This window comes from Podarcis filfolensis (genome assembly GCF_964270895.1).
Source record: "Podarcis filfolensis genome assembly, chromosome: 12".
In the NCBI taxonomy this organism is placed as follows: Eukaryota; Metazoa; Chordata; class Lepidosauria; order Squamata; family Lacertidae; genus Podarcis; species Podarcis filfolensis.
The window spans coordinates 18186651-18211058 of record NC_139614.1 but is presented as its reverse complement, the minus strand read 5'-3'; the positions used below and the strand labels follow the sequence as shown (position 1 = coordinate 18211058).

Below are 24408 nucleotides of genomic sequence, written 5' to 3'. Positions count from 1 at the left end.
CAACCTAGCAGTTTGAAAGCATGTCAAAGTGCAAGTAGATAAATAGGTACTGCTCTGGCAGGAAGGTAAATGGCATTTCCGTGGGCTGCTCTGATTCGCCAGAAGCGGCTTAGTCATGCTGGCCACATGACCCGGAAGCTGTACACCGGCTCCCTCGGCCAATAAAGCGAGATGAGCGCCGCAACCCCAGAGTCGGTCACGACTGGACCTAATGGTCAGGGGTCCCTTTATGTTGCAGTGTGTTCACGTTCCCCGCCACTCCATTCTAATATCACCACCCCAGTTTTCTATTCCCTGCTCCCACAGGGACTCAGCATGCTCACTGCTCAGTAAAGTGTTTTGGCTTTTGCCATTACATCCTCCTAACCCTACAATCTCCAGGAACTAGGAGCATGTCTGCAGGTGGTAGAGGACTTCCAAAAAAACTGTGTGACCAGGGTTCCTTCTCACCGGAAAGCCTATGCATGACAGTTAGGCTTCTCCTCTGCAGGCATGCCCTGTGTGGACATGGTGGGGGGCTTGGGATGGCTGGGATATGATGTGATGCTGAGAGCATGGCCAGCACCCAGCAACTGGTTTTCACTTCACATGATGATGGGAGGGATGAATCTGGCAATTCTGGTTTCTCTTATTTTAGTTCTCTACATTATTTTCCATTTTATAAACAAAAATCCTCAGTATTTTATTGAGAATTTCTCCCATTAAACACACTTTTTTCCTATGCGATTTTGTCAAATATACACATCTTTGCAAAAACAAAAACAAAACCCAGAACCCTAATGGAATGGATTTTTGTATGTTATTTTCACTAGTATATGCTTTATATGCACATTTTACCCCAATGCAGTTTTTAACACGTTTGCTGGACTGGAGAACTACAAAATTTTGGGGGAAATTGAATTACAAAGGATTGCTATGTTTCAGTTCACACACTGTTTCAATAAAAGTGCAAGTTTGGTAAGTTCTGCTTTCCCACTCGCTTCAAAAGTCAGGGAAAACTGTGCACAAAACACACCAGCACCTCATTAGAATCACATAAATGCAGGGAAATAGTTATTACTTTTCATGTTAGGTATTTACAGTAGAACCAACTTTTCGATTTTAACAAACTCCCAAAGCAGTAACAAAGACCATCCATACTTACCGTATATACTCGAGTATAAGCCGACTTTTTCAGCACATTTTTAATGCTGAAAAAGCCCCCCTCGGCTTATACTCGAGGCGGGTGGCGGCGGCGGAGGGACGAGCGGCCTGAAAGGAGACCTTTCAGGCTGCTTGTTCTTCCTTCGCCGCTGCCGCCACCACCAGATTCGTGGTGTGGTGAACCGGCTTACACTCGAGTCAGTAAGTTTTCCCAGTTTTCTGTGCTAAAATTAGGTGCCTTGGCTTATATGCGGGTCGGCTTATACTCGAGTATATACGGTAGATTCAACTTTGCCTTATTAGATTATATCCTCTTCCTGGGATGTGTGTGTTGGGGGGTGGGGGAAAACCCCAGAAGACAAACCTGGGCCTCTAGTGGATAATAATAATAATAATAATAATAATAATAATAATAATAATAGAAGGTAGGCCCCCAGGTGTGGGCTATTTAAATGGCCAGGGAGCAGATCCAAAGAAAGCCTGTTGACTCTGTCAACTCCGCCTCCTGGCCCAGCCTGTGTCCAAGGCTGAACCCCCATTTGCCAATCCCAGGTGTACGCTAGGATCTGGCTCCTGCTAGGTGGCGGGGGCTTACGCCTATGCCATTTATCAAGACACGAGGCCGATGCTGCACAACACCACAGCACCGAAAGGGGTGAGCGGACTTATTCGATTACCGTATTTTTCGCTCTATAAGACGCACCAGACCACAAGACACACCTAGTTTTTGGAGGAGGAAAACAAGAAAAAAAATATTCTGAATCTCAGAAGCCAGAACAGCAAGAGGGATCGCTACGCAGTGAAAGCAGCAATCCCTCTTGCTGTTCTGGCTTCTGGGATAGCTGCGCAGCCTGCATTCGCTCCATAAGACGCACACATATTTCCCCTTACTTTTTAGGAGGGAAAAAGTGAGTTTTATAGAGCAAAAAATACAGTATATCCTCTTCCTGGTATGTGCGTGTTGGAGTGGGGGGTACCCCAGAAGAGTGGATGGTGATGATGATGATAATAATATTTATTATTTATATGCAGCCCATCTGACTGGGTTGCCTCAGCCATTCCAGGCAGCTCCCAACAAAAAATAGTAAAAACACAAAACATCATCAAACACTAAAAACTTCCCTGAACAGCTCTCTTGAAGATGCCTGCAGTTAAATATTAGTTTCATTATTTTTAAAGCAACGTGCTCTGCAGGTTCTTATACTGATTTGCCGTTATATAAAAGCGAGCATTTCTCGTCCAGAAAGGACCCTTGCAATGTGAAAATGTCTCTAGTTAAGGAACAGGCATGTAAAACCTGTTGAAATGATATTTTTCCTGTTCTCTTCTATTTCTGGCTTCCATTGATCTAAATTGGTAGCGACACTATGGTAAACAACAGGCCACATGCTAGGATAGTTCTAGTGACACCAGCCGTTTCCATGGATCACTATATTGAGAATTTTTGTTTGGGAATTGCAGAAAACATGTGAAACTCAACTTTGTCTTCATATGTTATTGCGCCCATTTGTTCTTTACTTCCTGTTGCAGAAACAAGGTGGGCCTAAAGTGAAGAACTTTAGAGATCAAAGCTTCCCACCCAATTCGTCCGTCAACCAAAAAGTAAATGATGCTAAAAAAATCAGGTCAAGCGAGGAGTAGTTCTGGAGAGCTCCTCACACCATTGTGTCACCTACCAGAAATTTCCTTTTCTGTTTCCAATGGCTTCCTTGTGCATTGGTGGCGACATGGGCTTCCGTAACAATTTTGATAAGCTCCCACTCTTCGTCTGTTGGCTCAGGTTTCATCCCAATGGTTTTCTGTAACTCTTCCCGGCGTCTCTTCTCTCGATTCTCCTCTATCAGTTTTCTTTTCGCTAGTCGCTTGCTGTCATCCAACACCACTATAACAAGGAAAGGACATATTAGAGAAAAACGGATTGTGAACACTTCTTGGAACTGAATAATCTGGTTTTGGGGGGATTAGGGCTATCTATCTCGGGAGCTGAAAAGAGGTTTGATCTACCTGTGCAAAATCTATTTGTCACTTTCACCCATGCAACTGTGCACACCCTCCGGCAATCGAGCCAATTCCAAATAACTGAAATCAACAACAAAATGCCTCTTACAAAGCACTACAAAACTATGACCCCTTTTCTCGGTCCTGTTCTCAGCACAAGAAGTTAAGCATGTTTAAAAGTCCATGTTGATGCAAAGAAGCCTGGTTTGCCCTGAAGTCTGTGCCCTAAAATTACGTGTTTCCTGTGTGAGCAGGGAGCATAGTGCTAATTGCAAGAGATCGGCCAAAACTACAGTGGTTTCAGCAACTAAATATTCTCCCATCAAGGGAAAACATCATAGTATCCTCTCAACGGTAGTCTCTAGTCTTGCGCCTAGAGCCTTCACAATGGAGTGGCTGGTTACAGAGACTGCATACGATTTGCCTGGCTTATCTAGGTACAGTGGTACCTCAGGTTAAGTACCTAATTCGTTCCGGAGGTCTGTTCTTAACCTGAAACCATTCTTAACCTGAAGCACCACTTTAGCTAATGGGGCCGCCTGCTGCTGCTGCTGCGCCGCGGGAGCCCAATTTCTGTTCTTATCCTGAAGCAAAGTTCTTAACCTGAAGCACTATTTCTGGGTTAGCGGAGTGTGTAACCTGAAGCGTATGTAACCCGAGGTACCACTGTAGTTTCATTTTTGCACGTTATATTATCCAAGAGAGCAGAGTGAGAGCAGAGTTTATCCATAATTGACATGCTATTGGTAGCAGCAGTTCAACTGTCACTTCTGTTTTATGTAATGTAGTCCAACTTTACAGAGGCTATATTTAGATGGAGAAGATACTCGGGCTGTCATGTTCGTTTGGCTGCCGCACAGAATGACAGCAAGTAAGGTAAAGGTAAAGGACTCCTGGACGGTTAAGTCCAGTCAAAGGTGGCTATGGGGTGTGGCGCTCATCTCACTTTCAGGCCGAGGGAGCCAGTGTTTGTCCACAGACAGCTTTCCAGGTCATGTGGCCAGCATGACTAAACCACTTCGGGAGGAATGGGACACAGTGATGGAAACCAGAGCGCACAAAAACGCCGTTTACTTTCCCGCCACAGTGGTACCTATTTATCTACTTGCACCCGCTAGGTAGGCAGGATCTCCAGGGATGCGGGTGGCGCTGTGGTCTAAACCACTGAGCCTCTTGGGCTTGCCGATCAGAAGGTTGGCGGTTCGAATCCGCACAACGGGGTGAGCTCCTGTTGCTCTGCGCCAGACAGCTAGTCCTAACTGGCAATTTAGTTTATCAGGGAGATAACGGTCAACGGACTGACGGCAATAAATAATTCAGGGAAATGTGCAACCGTGAACCATAACTAATTGCTATCACTAGTCACATGGGTGGGATTAGAAAGGAATGGGGTGGAAAGGACCCTCCCAAAAAATGAAGTTTAGGCTTGGTTTTTATCAAAAAACAGTCTCCATGCTTTGGAAACCAAGGATACTTGCCATATCACAAATGGATCGGGGGAAGGAGGAAACTCATTGGCATCAAAAGCAATGTGACATGCAGGATGTTTTTTGACAAGTACAAGCCCGACGTTCCCTTGGGTACAAAGAGCTATAAGGAGGGAGTGGCAGAGGTCACAGGTTCAATCTCGAGCATTAAAAGGGCCAAGTTAGAAGTGATGGGGAAGCCCTTTGTATGGGACCCCAGACAGCCATTGCCAGTCAGAGTGGACAATGCAGATGAGCCTGGTGGGATGCAACTTCCTCCCCCCCCCCCGAAATAATTTTTATTTGATTTTACAAGTGTAGAATTATAACAATATAAAATACATATTCATATTCAGAGATTTCTCAGAATCCCTAGACTTCCCACCTTCCTCTCCATGGTTCCTATTATCAACCTTTTCAACTGCATATTATTTCATCATCCAAATTTTATGTCTCTCCATTTTGCCCATAGTATTTTCTACACTGCAAGTGTTATTGCAGTCCTGCGAATGTTTTAATCTGTTTACAGTGGTCTCTCGAGTAACTTATAACCCCCCTCCCCCCAGTTCTTTATGAAAGTTTTGGTCCTCTTGGTTCCTGAACTTTCTGGTCAGTTTTGCCATTTCGGCATAATCCAAGGGTTGCAACTTTCTATACTCCTTTACTTTCCTGTTTTATAAAACGGGCTCCTTCTACCCTGTTATGTACTAAGCTTGGATCCTAGAACAACAGGCAAGTAGGATCCTAGAATGCAACCACTGATTGGCTTGCAGGAAAAGACCAATCAGGCTCCAGGAGGAAGTTAATCAGCCTGTTAGGCTGGTAGGATCGTAGAATGCAACAACCGATTGGCCTGCAGGAAAAGACCAATCAGGCTCCAGGAGGGAAGCAGAATGAGCCAATCAGACGGGACTCAATGTGTAAATAATGTATATAAAAGCCTGAGGTTTGGGGTGCAATTCAATCACTGTTTTACAAGCTGCAATAAAGAGCATGAAATCATTACAGGACTCCGAGTATATTTCATACCCCCACCGCCTTTTGAGGATAACTTTAGAAACAACTATCAACACTAGCACTTTGGGTTTCCATTTTGAGTTACTCCACTTATGCTACTTCAAGTCTTCACTAAGGGTTAATCTTGCAGCCATATGCTGTAGTTCTTTAGAAGTAGTGTAGGGCTCCTTTTCTTTCTGGCTAAAAATAAAACAAACAACTGCAGGATGACTCACGCAACAACAGCATCCAACTTCCCATTCTTCCAAATCTTTAAGCATGATAATTGCCTGCCCCCTGCATGATACAGCTCCATAACACACACACACACACACACACACACACACACACACTCCTGAGTTAGAAATTGTTCATATCCTTATTACCATACAGACTCACCAGTGCTAGGGGAAAGCCTAGTCTTTTCAACAGGAGAGAGAAAATTAAAGCTTTATGGAAAAATTAGCTGGGCATAACAACCAATATTCTCAACCAGCATATAATTATATAATAAAAAAAATGGGGGGGGGGGGCAACCAAGCACCCAACAAACAGTGATGATTACGTTGTACTGAAATAAACACACCTAATGCAAACAAACAGCACAGTAAAATAAAGAAGCTTACAATCTGTTGCCATGCCAACATAGATGCATTTCTTGAAGCGACATTCCTGGCACTGGTTTCTTGTGACTTTGTCTATCACACATTTTCCTTCATATTTACAGGAGTAAGTTGGATGAAGGTTTTTCTGAATAGTTCTTCGGAAAAAACCCTATGTGGGGGGGGGAAAAGAATGTAAAGTAGCACCTAGATTGCCCACTTTTTATCATTTAGGTTACTTATAACCAAATCTTTATTTAGATATGCTGGAGTGTTTATCTCTGGACAAAGAACAAGATACATTATGAAATAAATTAAGGACATAGGAAGAACCCTCCTGGATCAGATCAGTTAGTTACCCACCTAGTCTAACATTTTGTTATCCCAGGAGCCAATCAGGTGCCTATGGTAAACTCAAAGCAATAGCAGTCTCCCACAGATACGGGACATAATGTATAGCCATCGTTTCCTTACTCAAATGTCTCATTTGCAAATTTAACAAAGAAAAGGAAGGGGAAAATTACTAAAGGGAAGGAAGGGTGGAAAATAAATAACATATGAATACTACTAGTAGTAACAAAAAACCACCACCCCTTCATATTACAGTTACAGTAGCCATCATTACATGCATTTTAAGTTAAACATATATGTTAATACAAGCCCTCTCAAAGTCCAAAATAGGTATCCACACGAAAATTGGTGCCTATATGAAATATGTTTAAACACAGTCAAATGAATGGCCTGAGATCCACAGACCACTGTGTAATCAAAGGTGGATATTTATCTTTCCAGGCTTGAAGTATAAATCTCATAGCAACAACTAATCCCCACACTAGAGGAATATAATATAGAAGCACCCGAACATGCAAATAGCAAAGACTTTGCCAATATAAAATTGATGTGAATAACAACTTCAGCCCCAAAAGAATATATCACTGGACAAGCCCACATAATGAGGCATTCTTAGCATTATACAGTATTTTTTGCTCTATAAGACTCATTTTTTCCCTCCTAAAAAGTAAGGGGAAATGTGTGTGCATCTTATGGAGCGAATGCAGGCTGCGCAGCTATCCCAGAAGCCAGAACAGCAAGAGGGATTGCTGCTTTCACTGCACAGCGATCCCTCTTGCTGTTCTGGCTTCTGAGATTCAGAATATTTTTTTTCTTGTTTTCCTCCTCCAAAAACTAGGTGCGTCTTATGGTCTGGTGCGTCTTATGGAGCGAAAAATACGGTACCTCCAACAGATGTGCGTATTGGACAGTGCCTTCTTGTACAAACACTGTGGAGTCCAATATACTCAAAACACTATTTTTTACTGTATGAGTCTGAATTTCAAGTCTAAGGAAACATTCCATATAGATTCTTAAGCAATTTTCTATTCTTTGGGCTCTTTGGTGCAATCGTAATTCCCTATTCCACAACTCTCTGAGTTCCTGAACTTTTACGTTACAAAGATCCGCTAAACATGTATAAGCAACAGCTTTGGTTTAGCATTTTGCAAGGATCCAACAATTTAGGAGATGCCAAAGCACTCAGAGCAGATGGGCCATAAATAGGTGCCAGCCATTCATCGGAAATGGATATTTAAGATGTAAAACAGGAAATGACAAAAATAAAAAATAAATCTACTTGAGGCTATTAGCTATCTAATGTATATATCCAACATCCAACACATTTCTTCCACAAAAAAGACTGCCCCTCTGTCGTCAAATCTGGATTAATCCATAAAGTCAATTTAGTGCAAGCGTTTGGATCAAATTGTAATTGATAAGCTATCATATTCCCCTAGTTATTAAAAGTGAATCGTGACTGATAGCCATAGCCTTATCCTTTACAAATTATAATTTAAATCATATGACATTGTCTTATTTTAGCTCTTTATGTGGCCACGATCATGTAGTAATTCTTGCTGTAGACTTACCTTGCAACCTTCACAAGTAATGCAGCGATAGTGATACCCCGTGGCTTTGTCACCACAAACGACACATAGCTCATCCTTGTCTAAGTAACTGGGTATGTACCCTGTAGGGAAAGAGAAAGTGAGTGTCAGTGAAGAGGTTGAACTACAGGGGTCAGCAAACTTTTTCAGCAGGTGGCCAGTCCACTGTCTCTCAGACCTTGTGGGGGGCCAGAATATATTTTTTGGGGAGAAATAAATGAATTCCTATGCCCCTCAAATAACCCATAGATGCATTTTAAATAAAAGGACACATTCTACTCATGTAAAAACACACTGATTCCGGGACCTTTCGCGGGCCGGATTTAGAAGGCGATTGGGCCGGATCCAACCCCCGGGCCTTAGTTTGCCTACCCATGAACTAGAAAAATCATACATATACTTAATGCGGATCCAACACAGTTGTTCTGAGAGGAAAGTTTCTTGACTAAAAGGTAGGAGGCACATAAAGAGACTAAAGTACCACAATCAAAAGGAGTTTGGTGACAACTAAGACCAAAAAGAAAGGTTACAGGAAATAAAAATGTACAGAGGAACATTCACTGCCAGAATCAGTATTATGCATAAAAGGCACAATCCACCCAGTCTTAAGCAATTTTAAGCCCTGCTGATCTCAAGGCAAAATTTTGTATCACGTGCCTTATTTCTTTTCTGAAATCAATGGGACTTGAAAGCGCCGCCCTTTGCCCGAATCATGCCCACATTTTGGAAGGCAAAATGCAATTTGTGTTAGATTAAAATGAAACATTGATTGAAGGACGGAACAAACCACTATAATTCCTGGGTTGCATGGACAACTTGTAACAAATAACGCAGAGAAAATAAGCGCACAAAATACCTAATTTGTCTCAGTCTTTGCCAAGAAGAGAAACAATTATCATGTTACCAACATAACACAGAAAACCCACCAATTCATCAAGGTTAAAAGTGGAGAGGGCCCTTTCAGAGATCACCTGGATAAACTGGACATACTGAAATCAGCAAGTCACTGGAACTGCACAGTAAACTTTTCAACTTGCAGATCACATCAGTGTCCCTTGTCTTTGACTTGGTGGGTCACACTGGTTAATGTAAAGTTTGGGGGGAATGTGAAATATGATTGGGCCAGAAAATAACATTTACAGTGGTACCTCGGGTTACAAACACCTTGGGTTACAAACACTTTGGGTTACAGACTCCGCTAATCCGGAAGTAGTACCTCGGGTTAAGAACTTTACCTCAGGATAAGAACAGAAATCGCGCAGCAGCGGTGCAGCGGCAGGCCGCATTAGCTAAAGTGGTGCCTCAGGTTAAGAACAGTTTCAGGTTAAGAAAGGACCTCTGGAACGAATTAAGTTTGTAACCAGAGGTATTCCGAACTGGAGTTTAAAGAAGAAAAGGGAAAGTATTCACAACAAAAACCCCAACTATTAATGCTTCAGCACCTTATTGCACCAGTATCTTATTACTCAGCACTCTACTGGACTTATGGATCATCACCTAAAAATACAGAATACACTGCACCCATATTAACGTAGTTTCTGTATCTTTCAGGGCAGAGACTTCCAAGTAGCCTATTTGCCTCTGGTAATCAAGAAATGCCTCCAGGCACCCTGGCAAGAAAGTTTTTGTACACTGGAAGAAAGGAGTTGTTTTTATGCCTGTTTTCAGGCTGTGTATGTGCCAGGAATGCCTTACACCAGTTTGTATGCACCAATGGGCTAGTAACAGTGTGTATAGCTATCTGCCAAAAGGAAGAGGAAAGGCTGTGGAAGGGTTATATTAAAGTTTGGATAGCGGTCTGGTGTATTCCAGGCTCAGAGTAAATTGAAAGCTTTGGAAAGGGGTCAAACCCACATGTAATAGTCATGTCCTGTGAAAGGTTCATCTAGTACGAAAACACCTGTGCAGAATGTGATAATGGAATGCCAAACACATAAAGCTTTCGTAAGAAAGATCAGTAAGCAGAAGCAGGAGGGAAGCTATTCTTCTGCTCAGGGATATTCCTGGCAAAATTTATGTGCATTTTTCATTCTAACCATGTCTTTCCGCATACAGTGGTACCTCTGGTTACGAACGCTTCTGGTTACGGATGCTTCTGGTTACGAACTCTGCTAACCCAGTAGCAGCTGCTTCTGGTTGCAAACTTTGCCCCAGGATCATAGCTGTCAACTTTTCCCTTTTCTTGCGAGGAATCCTATTTGGAATAAGGGAATTTCCCTTTTAAAAAGGGAAATATTGACAGCTATGCACAGGATGTGAATGGAAGTCGTGTGCCAGAGGAGCGTGCGCAGTGGGAGGCCCCATTAGCGAAAGCACGCCTCAGGATAAGAACAGTTTCAGCTTAAGAACAGACCTCCGGAAAGAATTAAGTTCGTAACCAGAGGTACCACTGTAGAAGAAAAAGTTTAGCTCATGATCAGCTCTAACACTTTAGGGAAGACTTAAACTGAAAGAGAGGCATTAATACTATGTGAAATTCTAACTTAAGACAATGATAAGGGGTACCCCTCAAGAGTAATTATTGTTTTTATTCTGTCCTGTAATTGGGGGGGGGGGAGGAATTCTTCCTAATACACATTCGCCATAGCTCCTAAAATAATGAATGGAAGAGAAACGAATTTGCCCTCAACGCAACGCACTCTGAAATATAGTCTATTTGTTTACTTAATCAACATGTTATACATTTAAGATGCAAGATGTTTGCGTAAGTTCACAAAGCGTTCAACCCAACATAACTCAATTCTGGACTGAGAACACTATGCGTTATAATAGTAATAATTACAGGGCAATCGACAAGCATTGTGGAGCTTTGGCTATATTAATAACTCACATTCAGTAGTAATTTTGATAATAAAAATAATTGGAACCATTCCACAAAATGGGACTCTGCCATTTTCTATGGATGAAAGCCTAGCAGCATGGCCTCAAGTGCCTTTTTAACTATTATTGGTATAAACAGAGGATTGTGCTACTACAGCAGCAGCAGCTGAAGCAAGATGCTAAGCATAATACCTAGGCCAAAGCGCCTGAACTTCTCTAATGTCCCAAAATGTAAGCCCAGTGTTACATCAACCAGGGAAATCCAGGACTCTCTTGATAAATCTCAGGTTCCTAGTTTTGTTGTTTAGTTGTGTCCGACTCTTCGTGACCCCATGGACCAGAGCACGCCAGGCACTTCTGTCTTCCACTGCCTCCCGCAGTTTAGTCAAACTCAAGCTGGTAGCTTCAAGAACACTATCCAACCATCTCGTCCTCTGTCGTCCCCTTCTCCTTGTGCCCTCCATCTTTCCCAACATCAGGGTCTTTTCCAGGGAGTCTTCTCTTCTCATGAGGTGGCCAAAGTATTGGAGCCTCAGCTTCATGATCTGTCCTTCCAGTGAGCACTCAGGGCTGATTTCCTTCAGAATTTGATCTTCTTGCAGTCCATGGGTCTCTCAAGAGTCTCCTCCAGCACCATAATTCAAAAGCATCAATTCTTCGGCGATCAGCCTTCTTTATGGTCCAGCTCTCACTTCCATACATCACTACTTGTCTTTGTTGGCCGGTGATGTCTCTGCTTTTTAAGATGCTGTCCAGGTTTGTCATTGCTTTTCTCCCAAGAAGCAGGTGTCTTTTAATTTTGTGGCTGCTGTCACCATCTGCAGTGATCATGGAGCCCAAGAAAGTAAAATCTCTCACCGTCTCCATTTCTTCCCCTTCTATTTGCCAGGAGGTGATGGGACGAGTGGCCATGATCTTCGTTTTTTTGATGTTGAGCTTCAGACCATATTTTGTGCTCTCCTCTTTCACCCTCATTAAAGGGTTCTTTAATTCCTCCTCACTTTCTGCCATCAAGGTTGTGTCATCTGCATATCTGAGGTTGTTGATATTTCTTCCGGCGATCTTAATTCCGGCTTGGGATTCATCTAGCCCAGCCTTTTGCATGATGAATTCCAGGTTCCTAGTAAGGGCACATTAATGCTCCCTTGGCATCTGTGTCCAAACAGACAAGCCCTTCATATACAGTGACTGGAGGGAATAAAAGACTGCAAAATGTCAATGGAAACCAAAGTGATATTTTGGGTCTTGTCCCTAGCACCAGAGCGAGGAGGATAAATGCACTGGCACCCTGCTGCAGAATATTATACTATTCTGTGTCATATTATATTTTTTCACCTAAAACCACAATTTTCACTCGGTAAAGTGAACTTTTTAGTTGGCCGTTATCAGCTAATATGGTGACAAATCCTTGCCAGTTACAATTCGTTGCTCAATGAGTACTCACAGGGGACTGACTATATTTTGGTCTGGTTTTTTTGGTGTTTTTATTATGCATTTTGTTTTCTCAGTTTGCATTTTTATGTTGTTAATAGCCCTGTGATCTTTGGATGAAGGGCAATATAAAAAAATAATCATCTTCACCCTCACCATCTTCATCTTAGGTAGGTCATTCCTTAATGGGTCTCCCTTGAACTTTTTATGTGGATGATTCACACACAGGACTTGCACTCTAGTGTCATAATGACAGTGACTTCAGGTGGCAGCTGAACTGGGAGCCCAAAACTGTGCTTCACAACAACAGGAGAAGCCATTTTGAAAAGGACAAGGTTACAACAGCTAGAGAGTCTCTGGGGTGTCAAAGAGAAGTGACAGATTATGTCATGTTTACTAATTTGCTAAATGAAATATGAAAGGTATAATGAGAGGTCTAACACACTATGTACTAGTGCTTCAGTAACCTCAGGAAATCCAAGCCAAGCAGTTCATGTACCATTCTCATGTCCATGAGAGCAATAAGAAAAATTTGGGGGTTTTTTTGGAAAAAAAATTAAAAGCTTTGTTAGACATCATGTTCACTTCCCAAATGAATCCCAGATGAACCAGGAGAATATTATCCCTGCAGAAAAATAAGCATACAGCCTTTGCTGCTGGATGAGCTAACAGGCCTTTTCAATTGCTTAATTTTTATCTTGATTAGCCGTAATGATTATCTGTTTTTGTATTTTTTTAAATGGTGCTTTATGCTGTGATATTGTAAATAGCCCTGATGTGTTATGATACGGCAGCACAGAAATATTTTTTTTAATAAATAAATGAATTAAAATAAAATAAAATACTACCACACTTTGAAAAACTGTGAGCACTAGGGAAATGAACCACTGCCTTCTCAGTAGTGGCATCCGCCCAGTGGAACGCCCTCTCATCAGATGTCAAGGAAATAAACAACTATCTGATTTTTAGAAGACATCTGAAGGCTTTAGGGAAGCTTTAAATGTCTGATGTTTTATCGTTTTTTTTATTATTATTATCATTAATTCTGTTGGGAGCCGCCCAGAGTTGCTGAGTATAAATAATAATAAATATCCATGCACAGAGATTAGTTTGCAGTATTTCTATGCCATTAAGGTCAAGCCTTAAAAGTGGCTCATGTCTGCGATGAAAACTATAAACTACAACTACTGAAACCATATCATTACAATTCCAAAATAAAAAAGCAGTCTAAAACGTTCTAGTGGCAAGCACAGCAAATCAGATAAAGCAATTCAAAATAGAGACCGCAACAGTTTAAACCACTAAAATTACTTAGACCGGAAGGAAGATAAACCCCCCACAGCTGCCCCTCTTCTGGCCATGGGAGTGGAGCTGTCTAGGGCTGGAACTGGGCTTCCCTCTTCCTGCCCCTGCAGCCCGGGGGACCTGGCTTATTAGACTACAGTACAGTGTAAACATAACTTTTATATGCACAGGGAAACAAAAAAAAAACAAAAAAAGAGTGTGACTTGCTTTATTGAGGTGGATAAAAAATCATTTTTAAAAAAAAAATTAAATTGGATTTTTAAAATAAAATGCTTTTGGAGGAAAAATCTTTCTAAAGATAGTTTTCTGTTTATGTAACATTATAGTCCAAAGGCTATTCATCAGGAAATAAGCATTTGTTTAAAGCTTTTCATGTGTGTTAAAACTCAGTCTAAGGTTGCTGCTTTTTAAAAAATTGTTTAACCACATCAGTTAACAAACATGGATACATATGCTATAATGTTATTGTTTTAGTTAAATAAAATGTTTAAATTGTTAGTAAGGAAATGATTATTTTTCTCCTTCCAATAAAGTACAGCAGAAACGCCGTCCAAATATAAAGTTAGCTTATTAAACCTCACAATAATTTCATAATTATCAGTCTATGTATTTCTAATTGTATAACCAAACCAGTAATTTCTGATATAACTGTAAAAACTACTCTGGAAAATTTATTATTCCAAAAACGAAACCTTCATCTGATTGTAAATATTTAGTTCATACTAGCAAGAATGAGTCTTTCTGTAAAAAACGAAGATTTAAATCAAGTCTTACCGACTAAAGATTTAAATCGTGATTTAAATCGGTTTGATTTAAATCAAATCCACCCTGCTTTATTGTGATATTCGTTTTATTGCAGCAGTCCAGAATTAAATGCGCAATATTTCCGGGGCACGCCTGTATCTTGACTTTAAAGAGATTGACTGGACTCAAAAGCATACAGAATGAGAGAGTGTGGTCTGCAACAGAGAGGGGAGTCAGGAGAGGAGAACCAGCTGGTAAATTAACAAAGATGGTGTACTCTTGTCCTAAAGAACAATTAGGTGCCTATTGTTAGCATACAACGATTTCAACATTGCTTCATAATACGAAGGATATCACACAAATGCAGGTCAAGACTTGGGTAGAAGATCCCAAATGACTCTTAATGACCTTGACCCTCATCTGTCCAGTATATTTATGGTAGTTGAAGGTAAAGCTGCAGTCTCGTCAAAGTCCGGACTTGTAAATCTGTCTAATCTGAACTCTTGGCAAGACAAAATACTCAGCGGGAGCAGATGCCCACACCTTAGAAGAATGTGTGCCATAATCCAATCTGAACAATCCCTCTTGAAATCTATTACACTTGATCAAGATCTGCAGGGCCTGCAGAACCAATTGCTCCTGGATAATATACCAAGTCTATATCCAATAATTATTTAGCGTTGTAAATGTTCGTATTTTCAACCAAATTTGTTGGGGGCCTTTGTGCTGCAAAATACATTTGAGGAGCCCTCACAATTTAATCTGAATTATAGACCAGTATCCAATTGTATACCTTCTGATCAGAGATTAAACCTTATGAGAAGAAATTAAGTAAAGTATTAACACACCTCTTCAAAATACATATAAATTGTAGGTGCATCTTTATTAATCTACATAATGTTACATTAGAACTTTTTTTTAACACCAGTCATTGTAAACCTTTTTGAAGAAATTTCACTTTTCAACTCAAATGCGAAGGAAAAATGTTTCTTGCCACCTCATCAATGCAGAAATAAAAAAACCAACTAAACTGATTGTATTACTGCTAAAAGTATTGTATCTGATCTTTTAACAAGAGGTGTGGGTTTTAGGGCCTCATGGAGCATATACAGTCACTATTGTTTTTTACTTAGAAGTAGCTGGTCCATGGATAAGCTATCTACCAGACCTCACAAGGAATGATTCTATACAGATCTCAGCCAATGCTCTTTAGACCCAATGAATCATCACAGAGATTTCCATTATGTGGCTGCTATAGAGGAAGCAGAGTAGAGTTCTGTGTTTGTGCCTTTTTCAAGTTGGACTAATAAGATTTCTTTGAAAGACCCTTAGTCAGCAAAATATTCAAGACTGTATTGATAGTCACCTTTGTTTGTTTTTCCTAACCTAATTCAGAAAGAGCATTTTTTCCCAGCCAAATCACGGAGTAAGACATGGAATCTGAAGGCAGCAAGACATGGATGTCCAAGTGAACATCATTGCAGTGTGCTTATGTCCGTTCCCAAATTGGCTAACTGGTGCTCACAAAATGGACAATGAGTCATCAGTTTAACAGCATTTATCTTAATGCAACTCAGGTTTCAAAAGATGCACTTTTATTGCGCATTCAAGATGATTTCTGTTATTGGGGTAGTCAACCACGATTCCACTTCCAATAATGTTTGTGCCTGCAAACATTTTGGGTTGGTTATATTTCCAAGCAGGGCATATCCTGTTACTTCCTGCTAACATCCTCTACCTTTTCATACCATGTTACGGGTCATCGTCCATCCTCCCCCACTGCTTATTTTTTGTGCCCTAGCCCCTCTGGACAGCAATAATTTGGTAGCATTGGGGAAGCGTCACAACGCAACTATTAAAGCAGAATAAATCCACCCTTAAGGTACTACTATTACTATGTCCCCTTCTCCTTGTGCCCTCCATCTTTCCCAACATCAGGGTCTTTTCCAGGGAGTCTTCTCTTCTCATGAGGTGGCCAAAGTATTGGAGCCTCAGCTTCACGATCTGTCCTTCCAGTGAGCACTCAGGGCTGATTTCTTTAAGAATGGATAATGGAAAAGACCCTGATGCTGGGAAAGATGGAGGGCACAAGGAGAAGGGGACGACAGAAGACGAGATGGTTGGACAGTGTTCTCGATGCTACCAGCATGAGTTTGACCAAACTGAGGGAGGCAGTGGAAGACAGAAGTGCCTATCGTGCTCTGGTCCAAGGGGTCACAAAGAGTCGGACATGACTAAATGACTAAACAACAACAAATTACTATGTCAAAAACATGTTGCAGAATACAACTGCAATAAAACACTGGTTCAGAGGAGATCTTTTTGGAAGGCTAATAGTCATCTTGAGGCCTTACTCTCTTTGTGTTGCTGATGATACTGAGGTTCAGTGCTTCCCCCCAGGGGTACTCAAGGGTACGAAGTACCAGTACCCCTTGGTGAGTACTGGCACATTTCCCACCCCCAAAAAAGCACTGCTGAGGTTCAAAGGTCTCTTGAGCAGTTTTCAACAGTTCCATGAAAAAACATTGCTAACAGCAGAGACAGTACGCTACCAGAAATCCGGAGCAAAAATTATTTACTCCAATGGCAACACTGCTGTGCCTTGAGTACTAAGATTATGAAATCATCAAATAGCAATAGCTTTGTTATTTATTTATTTTTAAAATATTAATATGGTTAATTTTAAATATATACTTAGTGGCATATCTGTATACCCTTTCACATTTTTGCTGTTCTGTTATTCTTCTATCCTCCTTGACATTGTTTATGGGTCCACGAGACTCATATAAGTTTATTCAATTATTTAACTTCCACTTGGATTGGTGGTTTTTTTGAATTCCTTTGAAAATGCACAGCATGGCAATCAATACACTTACCCCTGTTTAATGAACTGTTTAATGATGCTTTGAAGTGCTCAAAAGGCTATTATACAGAGAAGAGACAACACTCTGGGTAATATCATGCTCTGGCAAAATAAATACCCTCTATGACGAAGATATGATCTGCATCTCAGCTAATGCTACTGTACATAAGCAAAGAAACTTTAGCTGCGATTACAAACAAGATGAGCTTCTGATATTGGGAAGACATCAAGTTCAGTAATTACGCTGAACTTTTAATGTTTTATTTTAGTAAATATAAGATTATACAACTAGTGAATTAACAAACTACAATATGTACATGTTTGTTTACACACACACACCAGCAGTGCGTATCACAATAGCAATCATGAAACAATATCTGTACTTTTATAAATATTGGTAAGTCATGAAATCGTAACCATTCCCCTCCAATAGGATGCATAATCTAGTCCAGGAGTCGGCAAGGTTTACCTTGCCTGGGCCAGTTCACCCCCGCGGAGATCGCTCCATGGGCCGGATTGCGTCTGCGCAGAGGTGATTTCTGGCACTGCGGAAGCGAGTCCCCGCTCAATTTAAATGACCGCCGTGGGCTGCAGGTTGCTGACCCCTAACTAGTTATATCACATCCAAAACCACCTTTCAAATATTTGCATGTTTGGTTTTGTGATGCTAATATGAAGCAAACACACCATATCGATAAGCCTCTGAGGTATGAGCTGTTAGCAAGCTGTATGCCAGACATAGGACGCACCCGACCATAAGACACACCTAGTTTTAGAGGACAAAAGAAAATATCTCTCCCTCTCTGTGCAGCGCTCCTTCAGCGAAGCGGAAGGAAAAGCGGAGCCCATTCCATTTCTCCTCCCTCTTCGCTGAAGGGGCGCTGCACAGAGGGAGAGCTGTGCAGTGCCTCTCCAGCAAAGCAAAGCCAGGAAAGCAAGAGGGATCGCTGCACACCGATCCCTCTTGCTCTCCTGGCTTCAGGGATGGCTGCCTGAAGCCTCCGGAGCGCAGCCATCCCTGAAGCCAGGAGAGCATCGGGTAGCCATCCCTGAAGCCTGGAGAGCGAGAGGGGTCGGTGCGCACCGACCCCTCTTGCTCTCCAGGCTTCAGCGAAAGCAATGCGTTGCTTTCACTGAAGCCATGGAGCCTGCATTCACTCCATAAGACGCGCACACATTTCCCCTTAATTTTTGGAGGGGAAAAAGTGTGTCTTATAGAGCAAAAAAATACGGTATGTGAACAGAAAAACGGCAGCATGGCACAGGTTGGATAAAGAGCTCCCACATATCTAGTACAGTTGACTATTTGCTATTATTTTTCTTGTTGCAAATGCTCCAGTGGAACCTTATTACATTATTTTATTGGAAGCGAAAAATACCTGTGTGTCCCTTTGTGTGGGAAATGAGTACCACTTTTAAGAAAATTAGAGGGTATTCGTACAGTTCTGTTCAAGCTGTGGGGTACTACACGAGCAAATGGGTTAAAGGCCTTGTCCTAAGAGACCTATTCCCGGCCTCTGTGAAAAGTAGTGGGTGTTTGGCTACTCACAAAGGTGCAGATTGCAGGTTTTGCTCTTAAAAGCATGTTCCTTGTCTTCAAAATTATTGTAAGTACAATGAGCTGCACTTGGGAGAGATACAAGTCAATATCACTCTAACACACTGTACCTCGTTAGAAACAATGAAAAGTGAGAATTGCCAACCAAACTCAATTCTAGCTCAATATATATATATTTCTCTAGAATGTTAAGGTAGCATGAATCACTGGATAAAGCAGAGAGAGAATCAGATTATATTCCCACCCCCATATCCAATTTGCTACATTTCCTTAGGCAAGCCATTTAAGATTGCCCTTCAGTCCTCGAAACAAGGGAAAGGATTCTATCAGTACTAAGTACCAGTATTATTGCTTATTATGATGTCGACCCTTGATGATGCTTAACCGGGGAAATCTAATGCTTGCTGATTTGCCATCTCCTTTTTCCCAATATTGGCCAAGCGATGGCCACTGAGTGAAAAATGGCTCCTTCTGTTAAAAAGCGCTGAATGAAAAAGGTCATCTGAAAAAGCTGCAGTCATTCTATATACTGATTATCCTGCAGACAGACTGCTACAATTTATTCCATGGGCACACCATGCAGTTAAAATTATGTAAGAAATTCGTAGTTGCTTCAAATTTACAGAGAAACAGAATAATAATAATAATAATAATAATAATAATAATAATAATGGAGGTGCCCCTGTACCAGCTTTTCACGCTGTCTTTAGAGAAGACGTGAGCTATATGGGCCCATGCAGCTCAATACAGGAAGGATGTTGTTTGCCCCTTGGAAAACCCTGCATCTAGCTCTTAATTCAGGTAGGTAGCTGTGTTGCTCTGATGCAGTCAAAAGAAATTAAAAAAATTAAAATTAAAATTAAAAAATTGTCCAGTAGCACCTTAGAGACCAACTGAGTTTATTCTGGATATAAGCTTTCATGTGCATGCACACGAAGGACGCGGGTGGCGCTGTGGGTTAAACCACAGAGCCTAGGACTTGCTGATCAAAAGGTTGGCGGTTCGAATCCCCGTGACGGGGTGAGCTCCCGTTGCTCAGTCCCTGCTCCTGCCAACCTAGCAGTTCAAAAGCACGTCACAGTACAAGTAGATAAATAGGTACCGCTTCGGCAGGAAGGTAAACGGCGTTTCCATGCGCTCTGAAGCGGCTTAGTCATGCTGGCCACATGACCCGGAAGCTGTACGCCGGCTCCCTCGGCCAATAAAGCGAGCTGAGCGCCGCAACCCGAGAGTCGTTCGCGACTGGACCTAATGGTCAGGGGTCCCTTTACCTTTAAGGTGCTACTGTACAATTTTTTAATTTAATTCTAGCTCTTAAGTTAATCTCCCTGCCAATTTAGATACAGTGACTGAACTGGAGGCCCCTCGACTGACTTCAGGTCCAGTGTTGGACCATTTCGATCGGATACTCCCTACTGATGTGGATAGATTCCTCCAAGTTGGTAGGCCCACCACCTGCCTCCTTGATCCGTGCCCATCTTGGCTGATTAGGGAGTGTCCAGATGTTGCGCGGACCCCCCTGGTTGAAATTATCAATTTGTCCCTTGACACGGGTACATTCCCAGGGGAACTGAAGGAAGCAGTGGTGTGTCCACTCTTAAAGAAAACTTCATCAGATCCCTTAGACCTATCCAATTACCGCCCAGTTTCAAATCTTCCATACCTGGGTAAGGTAATTGAGAGAGCGGTTGCTGAACATCTTGGTAGGTTTCTGGAGGAAACATCGGCGTTAGATCCATTTCAGTCCGGTTTCCGTCCTGGTTTTGGGACGGAGACGGCTCTGGTTGCCCTAACAGATGATCTCCGTAGACAACTGGATCGAGGCGGGTCAGGACTGCTGATCCTTTTAGATTTGTCAGCAGCCTTTGACATGGTCGATCATGATCTTCTGGACCACCGCCTCGCAGACGTGGGGATACAGGGCATAGCCCGTAACTGGTTGTGCTCTTTTATCTCTGGTCGGGGACAGAGGGTGGCACTAGGGAGGGAAATGTCGTCGCGCCACTCCTTGGTGTGTGGAGTGCCACAGGGCGCAATTCTCTCCCCGATGCTTTTTAACATCTTTATGCGCCCCCTTGCCCAGATTATCCGGAGCTTTGGGCTGGGCTGTCACCAATATGCTGATGACACTCAGCTCTATCTGCTGATGGATGGCCACACCGACTCGGCCCTGAACACACTGACCAGATGCTTGGAAGCTGTGGCTGGATGGTTTTGTGGGAGCCGATTGAAACTAAATCCTTCGAAGACAGAGGTCCTATGGCTAGGTCGGGATGGCATGGGGATGAGGGACCAACTCCCTTCTCTTGCGGGGGCCCAATTAGTGCCATTGCCTTCCGTTAAGAGTTTGGGTGTAATCCTTGACGCCTCCCTTTCCATGGAGGCGCAAGTTACAGCAACAGCCAAGGCGACATTTTTACACCTTCACCGCATCAAGCAGTTGGTCCCTTACCTTTCCCGCCCTGACCTGGCCACAGTGATCCATGCGACGGTCATCTCCAGGCTTGACTACTGTAATTCGCTCTACGCGGGGCTGCCCTTGAAGCTGTCCCAGAAACTCCAGCGGGTACAGAATGCTGCAGCGAGGCTCCTCACGGGGTCTCTGCCATGGGAGCATATTCACCCAGTGCTTTTCAAGCTGCACTGGCTCCCGGTGGAGTACAGGGTCAGATTTAAGGTGCTGCTTTTGACCTTTAAAGCCCTTCATGGCCTAGGACCCTTGTACCTGGGGACCGCCTCTCCTGGTATGCCCCACGGAGAGCCCATAAATAACAACACCCTTGTGGTCCCAGGCCCTAAGGAAGTTAGACTGGCTTCAACCAGAGCCAGGGCCTTTTCAACTCTGGCTCCGGCCTGGTGGAACGCTCTGCCTCATGAGACCAGGGCCCTGCAGGATCTGATTTCTTTCTGCAGGGCCTGTAAGACAGAGTTGTTCCGCCTGGCCTTTGGCTTGGAACCAATTTGATTCCCTCCCTCCCTCCCTTTCTTTTTTCTTTTCCTTCTCCTCCTGCGATGAGGCTACATTTTAATATTTTAATGTTCCATTATTTTAATGTTGTATTTTATTTTTGTTTTTAAGTTGTAATCATTCATCTTGTTTTTATTATTGCTTGTAAGCCGCTCTGAGCCCGGCCTTGGCTGGGGAGGGCGGGGTATAAATAAAAAATAATAATAATTATTATTATTATTATTATTATTATTATTATTAAAGTAGTGTTGTTCAGCATTCACAAATCCTCACTGCATGTTTCAGAAACCTGGCTACTAGCTCCATCTTATCCCCATTCCTGAGTGAACATAAGAAAGGCTACCTTTCTGAATACCACTCCCTACTAACAACAGATTGATAAATTTAAGATCAAATTGTCTGATACCAGGGGCAGTGCAAAATAACTTGCATGACTGATTCCACTTGTCTCTGTCCACAGGGGCATAGCCTCTCTACGATTGGTATTTTCTGGAATCTTCCGTGTCGCATTGCCAAGGATAGCACATTCCGTCTCGCTAGCATATAGGCCCTGTGTTGATTCAGGTTGGTCAAAAGGGAGAGGTAAGACGCCATTGGCTGTCCCCCTCGCACAAACCCAGACTTGCACAAACACTATTTCTGATTTGGCTACTAAGTACTTGGAGTTTGTTGTCTAACAATCTGCGTTTCATTATCTCAAATGCAGAATTTTTTGATAAAGCCATATGGGGTGTCTAGTGAGATTCCTAACAATTGAATTTTATTAAACCATTTATCTATCTAGGTTAGCACTGTCTGCACTTATGTGCAGACGGTGGTTCTCTAATACCTCAGACAGAAGTCTTTCCCAATCCTAACTGGATATGCCAAGGACTGAACCCAAGAACATCTGCAGACAAAGCATATAGTCTATTCATTGACCTGCACACAGTTAATGATTACGATACAAACAAATGCTTTGATGAAAGAGAGCTGCATTCTCCCCCTGGAACTTTTGAGCACCCCTCTCTTCACGACATAGCCCAATTTATGTTTCAAATGTCCATCAGCTTCACTAGAATTTTGCCGTCCAGTACAGAAAGAGGTCATGCTGTTTGAGAAAAACATATTTGAAGGGGTCTTCTAAATTCCGTGTTTCTTTAGATCCCATCATTTTACGCCGCCTGAGTATAGAACTGCAGTCTAAGGATGTTCAAAGTACATTCCTTGTACTTTGAAAGGCAGGATATAAAACAATATAAAGGATCACAGAGACAAGAGTATACTAGCACAGGCCACATCTGAGAATTATCTCATGCTTTTTGAAGCTTGTGCATCACACCCAAGAATCAAGCATTCTACCTCTTTTCTCACCCGCGATACCACCTTTTGACTTCTCCACATTCATCTGAAAATCTAAACGCAGCCCACACACAGTCTCCGTTACAAGCTTCAGATAAAAATGTGGAAAAGTGGGTATGAACGGATTCCCAGTCCACTCCCTGTCTTCAGCAAAAGTCTGGAAAGGACTTCAGATTAGACAACTCACAAGTGAGAAGGAAGCAACGTGACTGAATAACTAGAAGGAAGCAACATAATTGAACAGCACATCCTTTAAGTAAACCACACTTTAACTCTTACCACCTACTCCAAGAAGTTCAAGTTATTGTTAGCTTTCACACATGGGTTACGATGACAAAATCTGTCACCTCTACCTGCTTTGCAAATTGTATACACTGTCATTGTAATGGTACATACAGATTATCTTGTCTGCATGATATGACACCTAAATTTCCACAGCTGACATCAAAGGCAGCTTTAAAAAAAAAGGCTTCCATGTAAGCCTCAGTGCCAAAATTTTCAAACCTTTGTTCACAAAATGTGTTTTCACTTAAATCCGTAGAATTGCTGAAAAGTACAGAACCCTGAAGGTTCAGGTTCTTTTTGGCTTGGTTAAGATTTATTGGGGAATTATTGCTTCTGATATTAGAAAGAGCAACCTTTCTGGATGGCGCAAGTACTAAACCCTAGGAACATTCCTAAATTTTTGGACATTGTAGATTTGCCTTGTGTTTTTTCTTTTTTTGCGATTGTGTGATTTGTATTCATACTGTATTGTAATTGCCATTGGCTATAAAAAATAAAATTGATTGAATTGAATTGATATTAGAACGAGCTGCTGTGAGCCTCATGCTCACATGAGCTCCCCTCCTCTGCTGAACCTAGCACAGTGCCCTGTTACATTTGAATTTAGGAACTGTGGCTTGCTTAAACTATGTTTAGTGAAAAGAATCCAGGATTAAACTGGTCCTGGATAGAAAACTGTGCTCAGTTCAAAATCAATAGCAGTTCCTCCTTGAGATAACAAAAATGAGGAAGGGGGAGAATGTGAACCGAAGGCTTACTGTGGTAGAAACTGATTTCTGACTTTGTCATGAATCCTAGTTGTGCTCAGTGGTTTTTTTCTGGGGGTACGCATACCCGCCTAAACATTTTGTGAATCTAAGTTTGGCCTCATTGAGGGGCAGTATTTCAATGTGAGTAGAAAAATGAGAGTACCCCTAAATATATATTTTTTAAGAAGAAAAAAAAAAC

At 42.0% G+C, this 24408-nt stretch overlaps 2 protein-coding genes across 11 annotated transcripts in view; one reads left to right on the top strand and one right to left on the bottom strand.

Annotated features, from left to right (window-relative positions):
• The window catches only part of THRB (thyroid hormone receptor beta), a 187931-nt gene that overhangs the window by 14948 nt on the left and 148575 nt on the right, over positions 1-24408 (bottom strand). For all 6 annotated transcript variants that reach the window (XR_014540133.1, XM_083578185.1, XM_083578187.1 and 3 more), the window contains 3 exons: positions 8128-8228; positions 6230-6377; positions 2820-3025 (listed from right to left, as the gene is read on the bottom strand). Coding sequence is in view for 5 of the 6 variants with exons in the window: in XM_083578185.1 (XP_083434311.1) it covers positions 2820-3025; positions 6230-6377; positions 8128-8228 (455 nt within the window). In the remaining variant the exon portion in view is untranslated. The remainder of the gene's footprint in view (positions 1-2819; positions 3026-6229; positions 6378-8127; positions 8229-24408) is intronic.
• Positions 1-24408, top strand: part of LOC310745572 (uncharacterized protein) — an 86257-nt gene that overhangs the window by 31698 nt on the left and 30151 nt on the right. For 2 of the 5 annotated variants that reach the window (XR_014540156.1, XR_014540158.1), the window contains 2 exons: positions 848-957; positions 2674-2805. The exons of 1 other annotated variant lie outside the window; for it this stretch is intronic. Coding sequence is in view for 1 of the 4 variants with exons in the window: in XM_083578391.1 (XP_083434517.1) it covers positions 813-957; positions 2674-2784 (256 nt within the window). In the remaining 3 variants the exon portion in view is untranslated. Of the gene's footprint in view, positions 1-812; positions 958-2673; positions 2806-24408 lie in introns of those variants that run through there. 2 more of the 5 variants (XM_083578391.1, XR_014540157.1) reach the window with 2 other exon arrangements.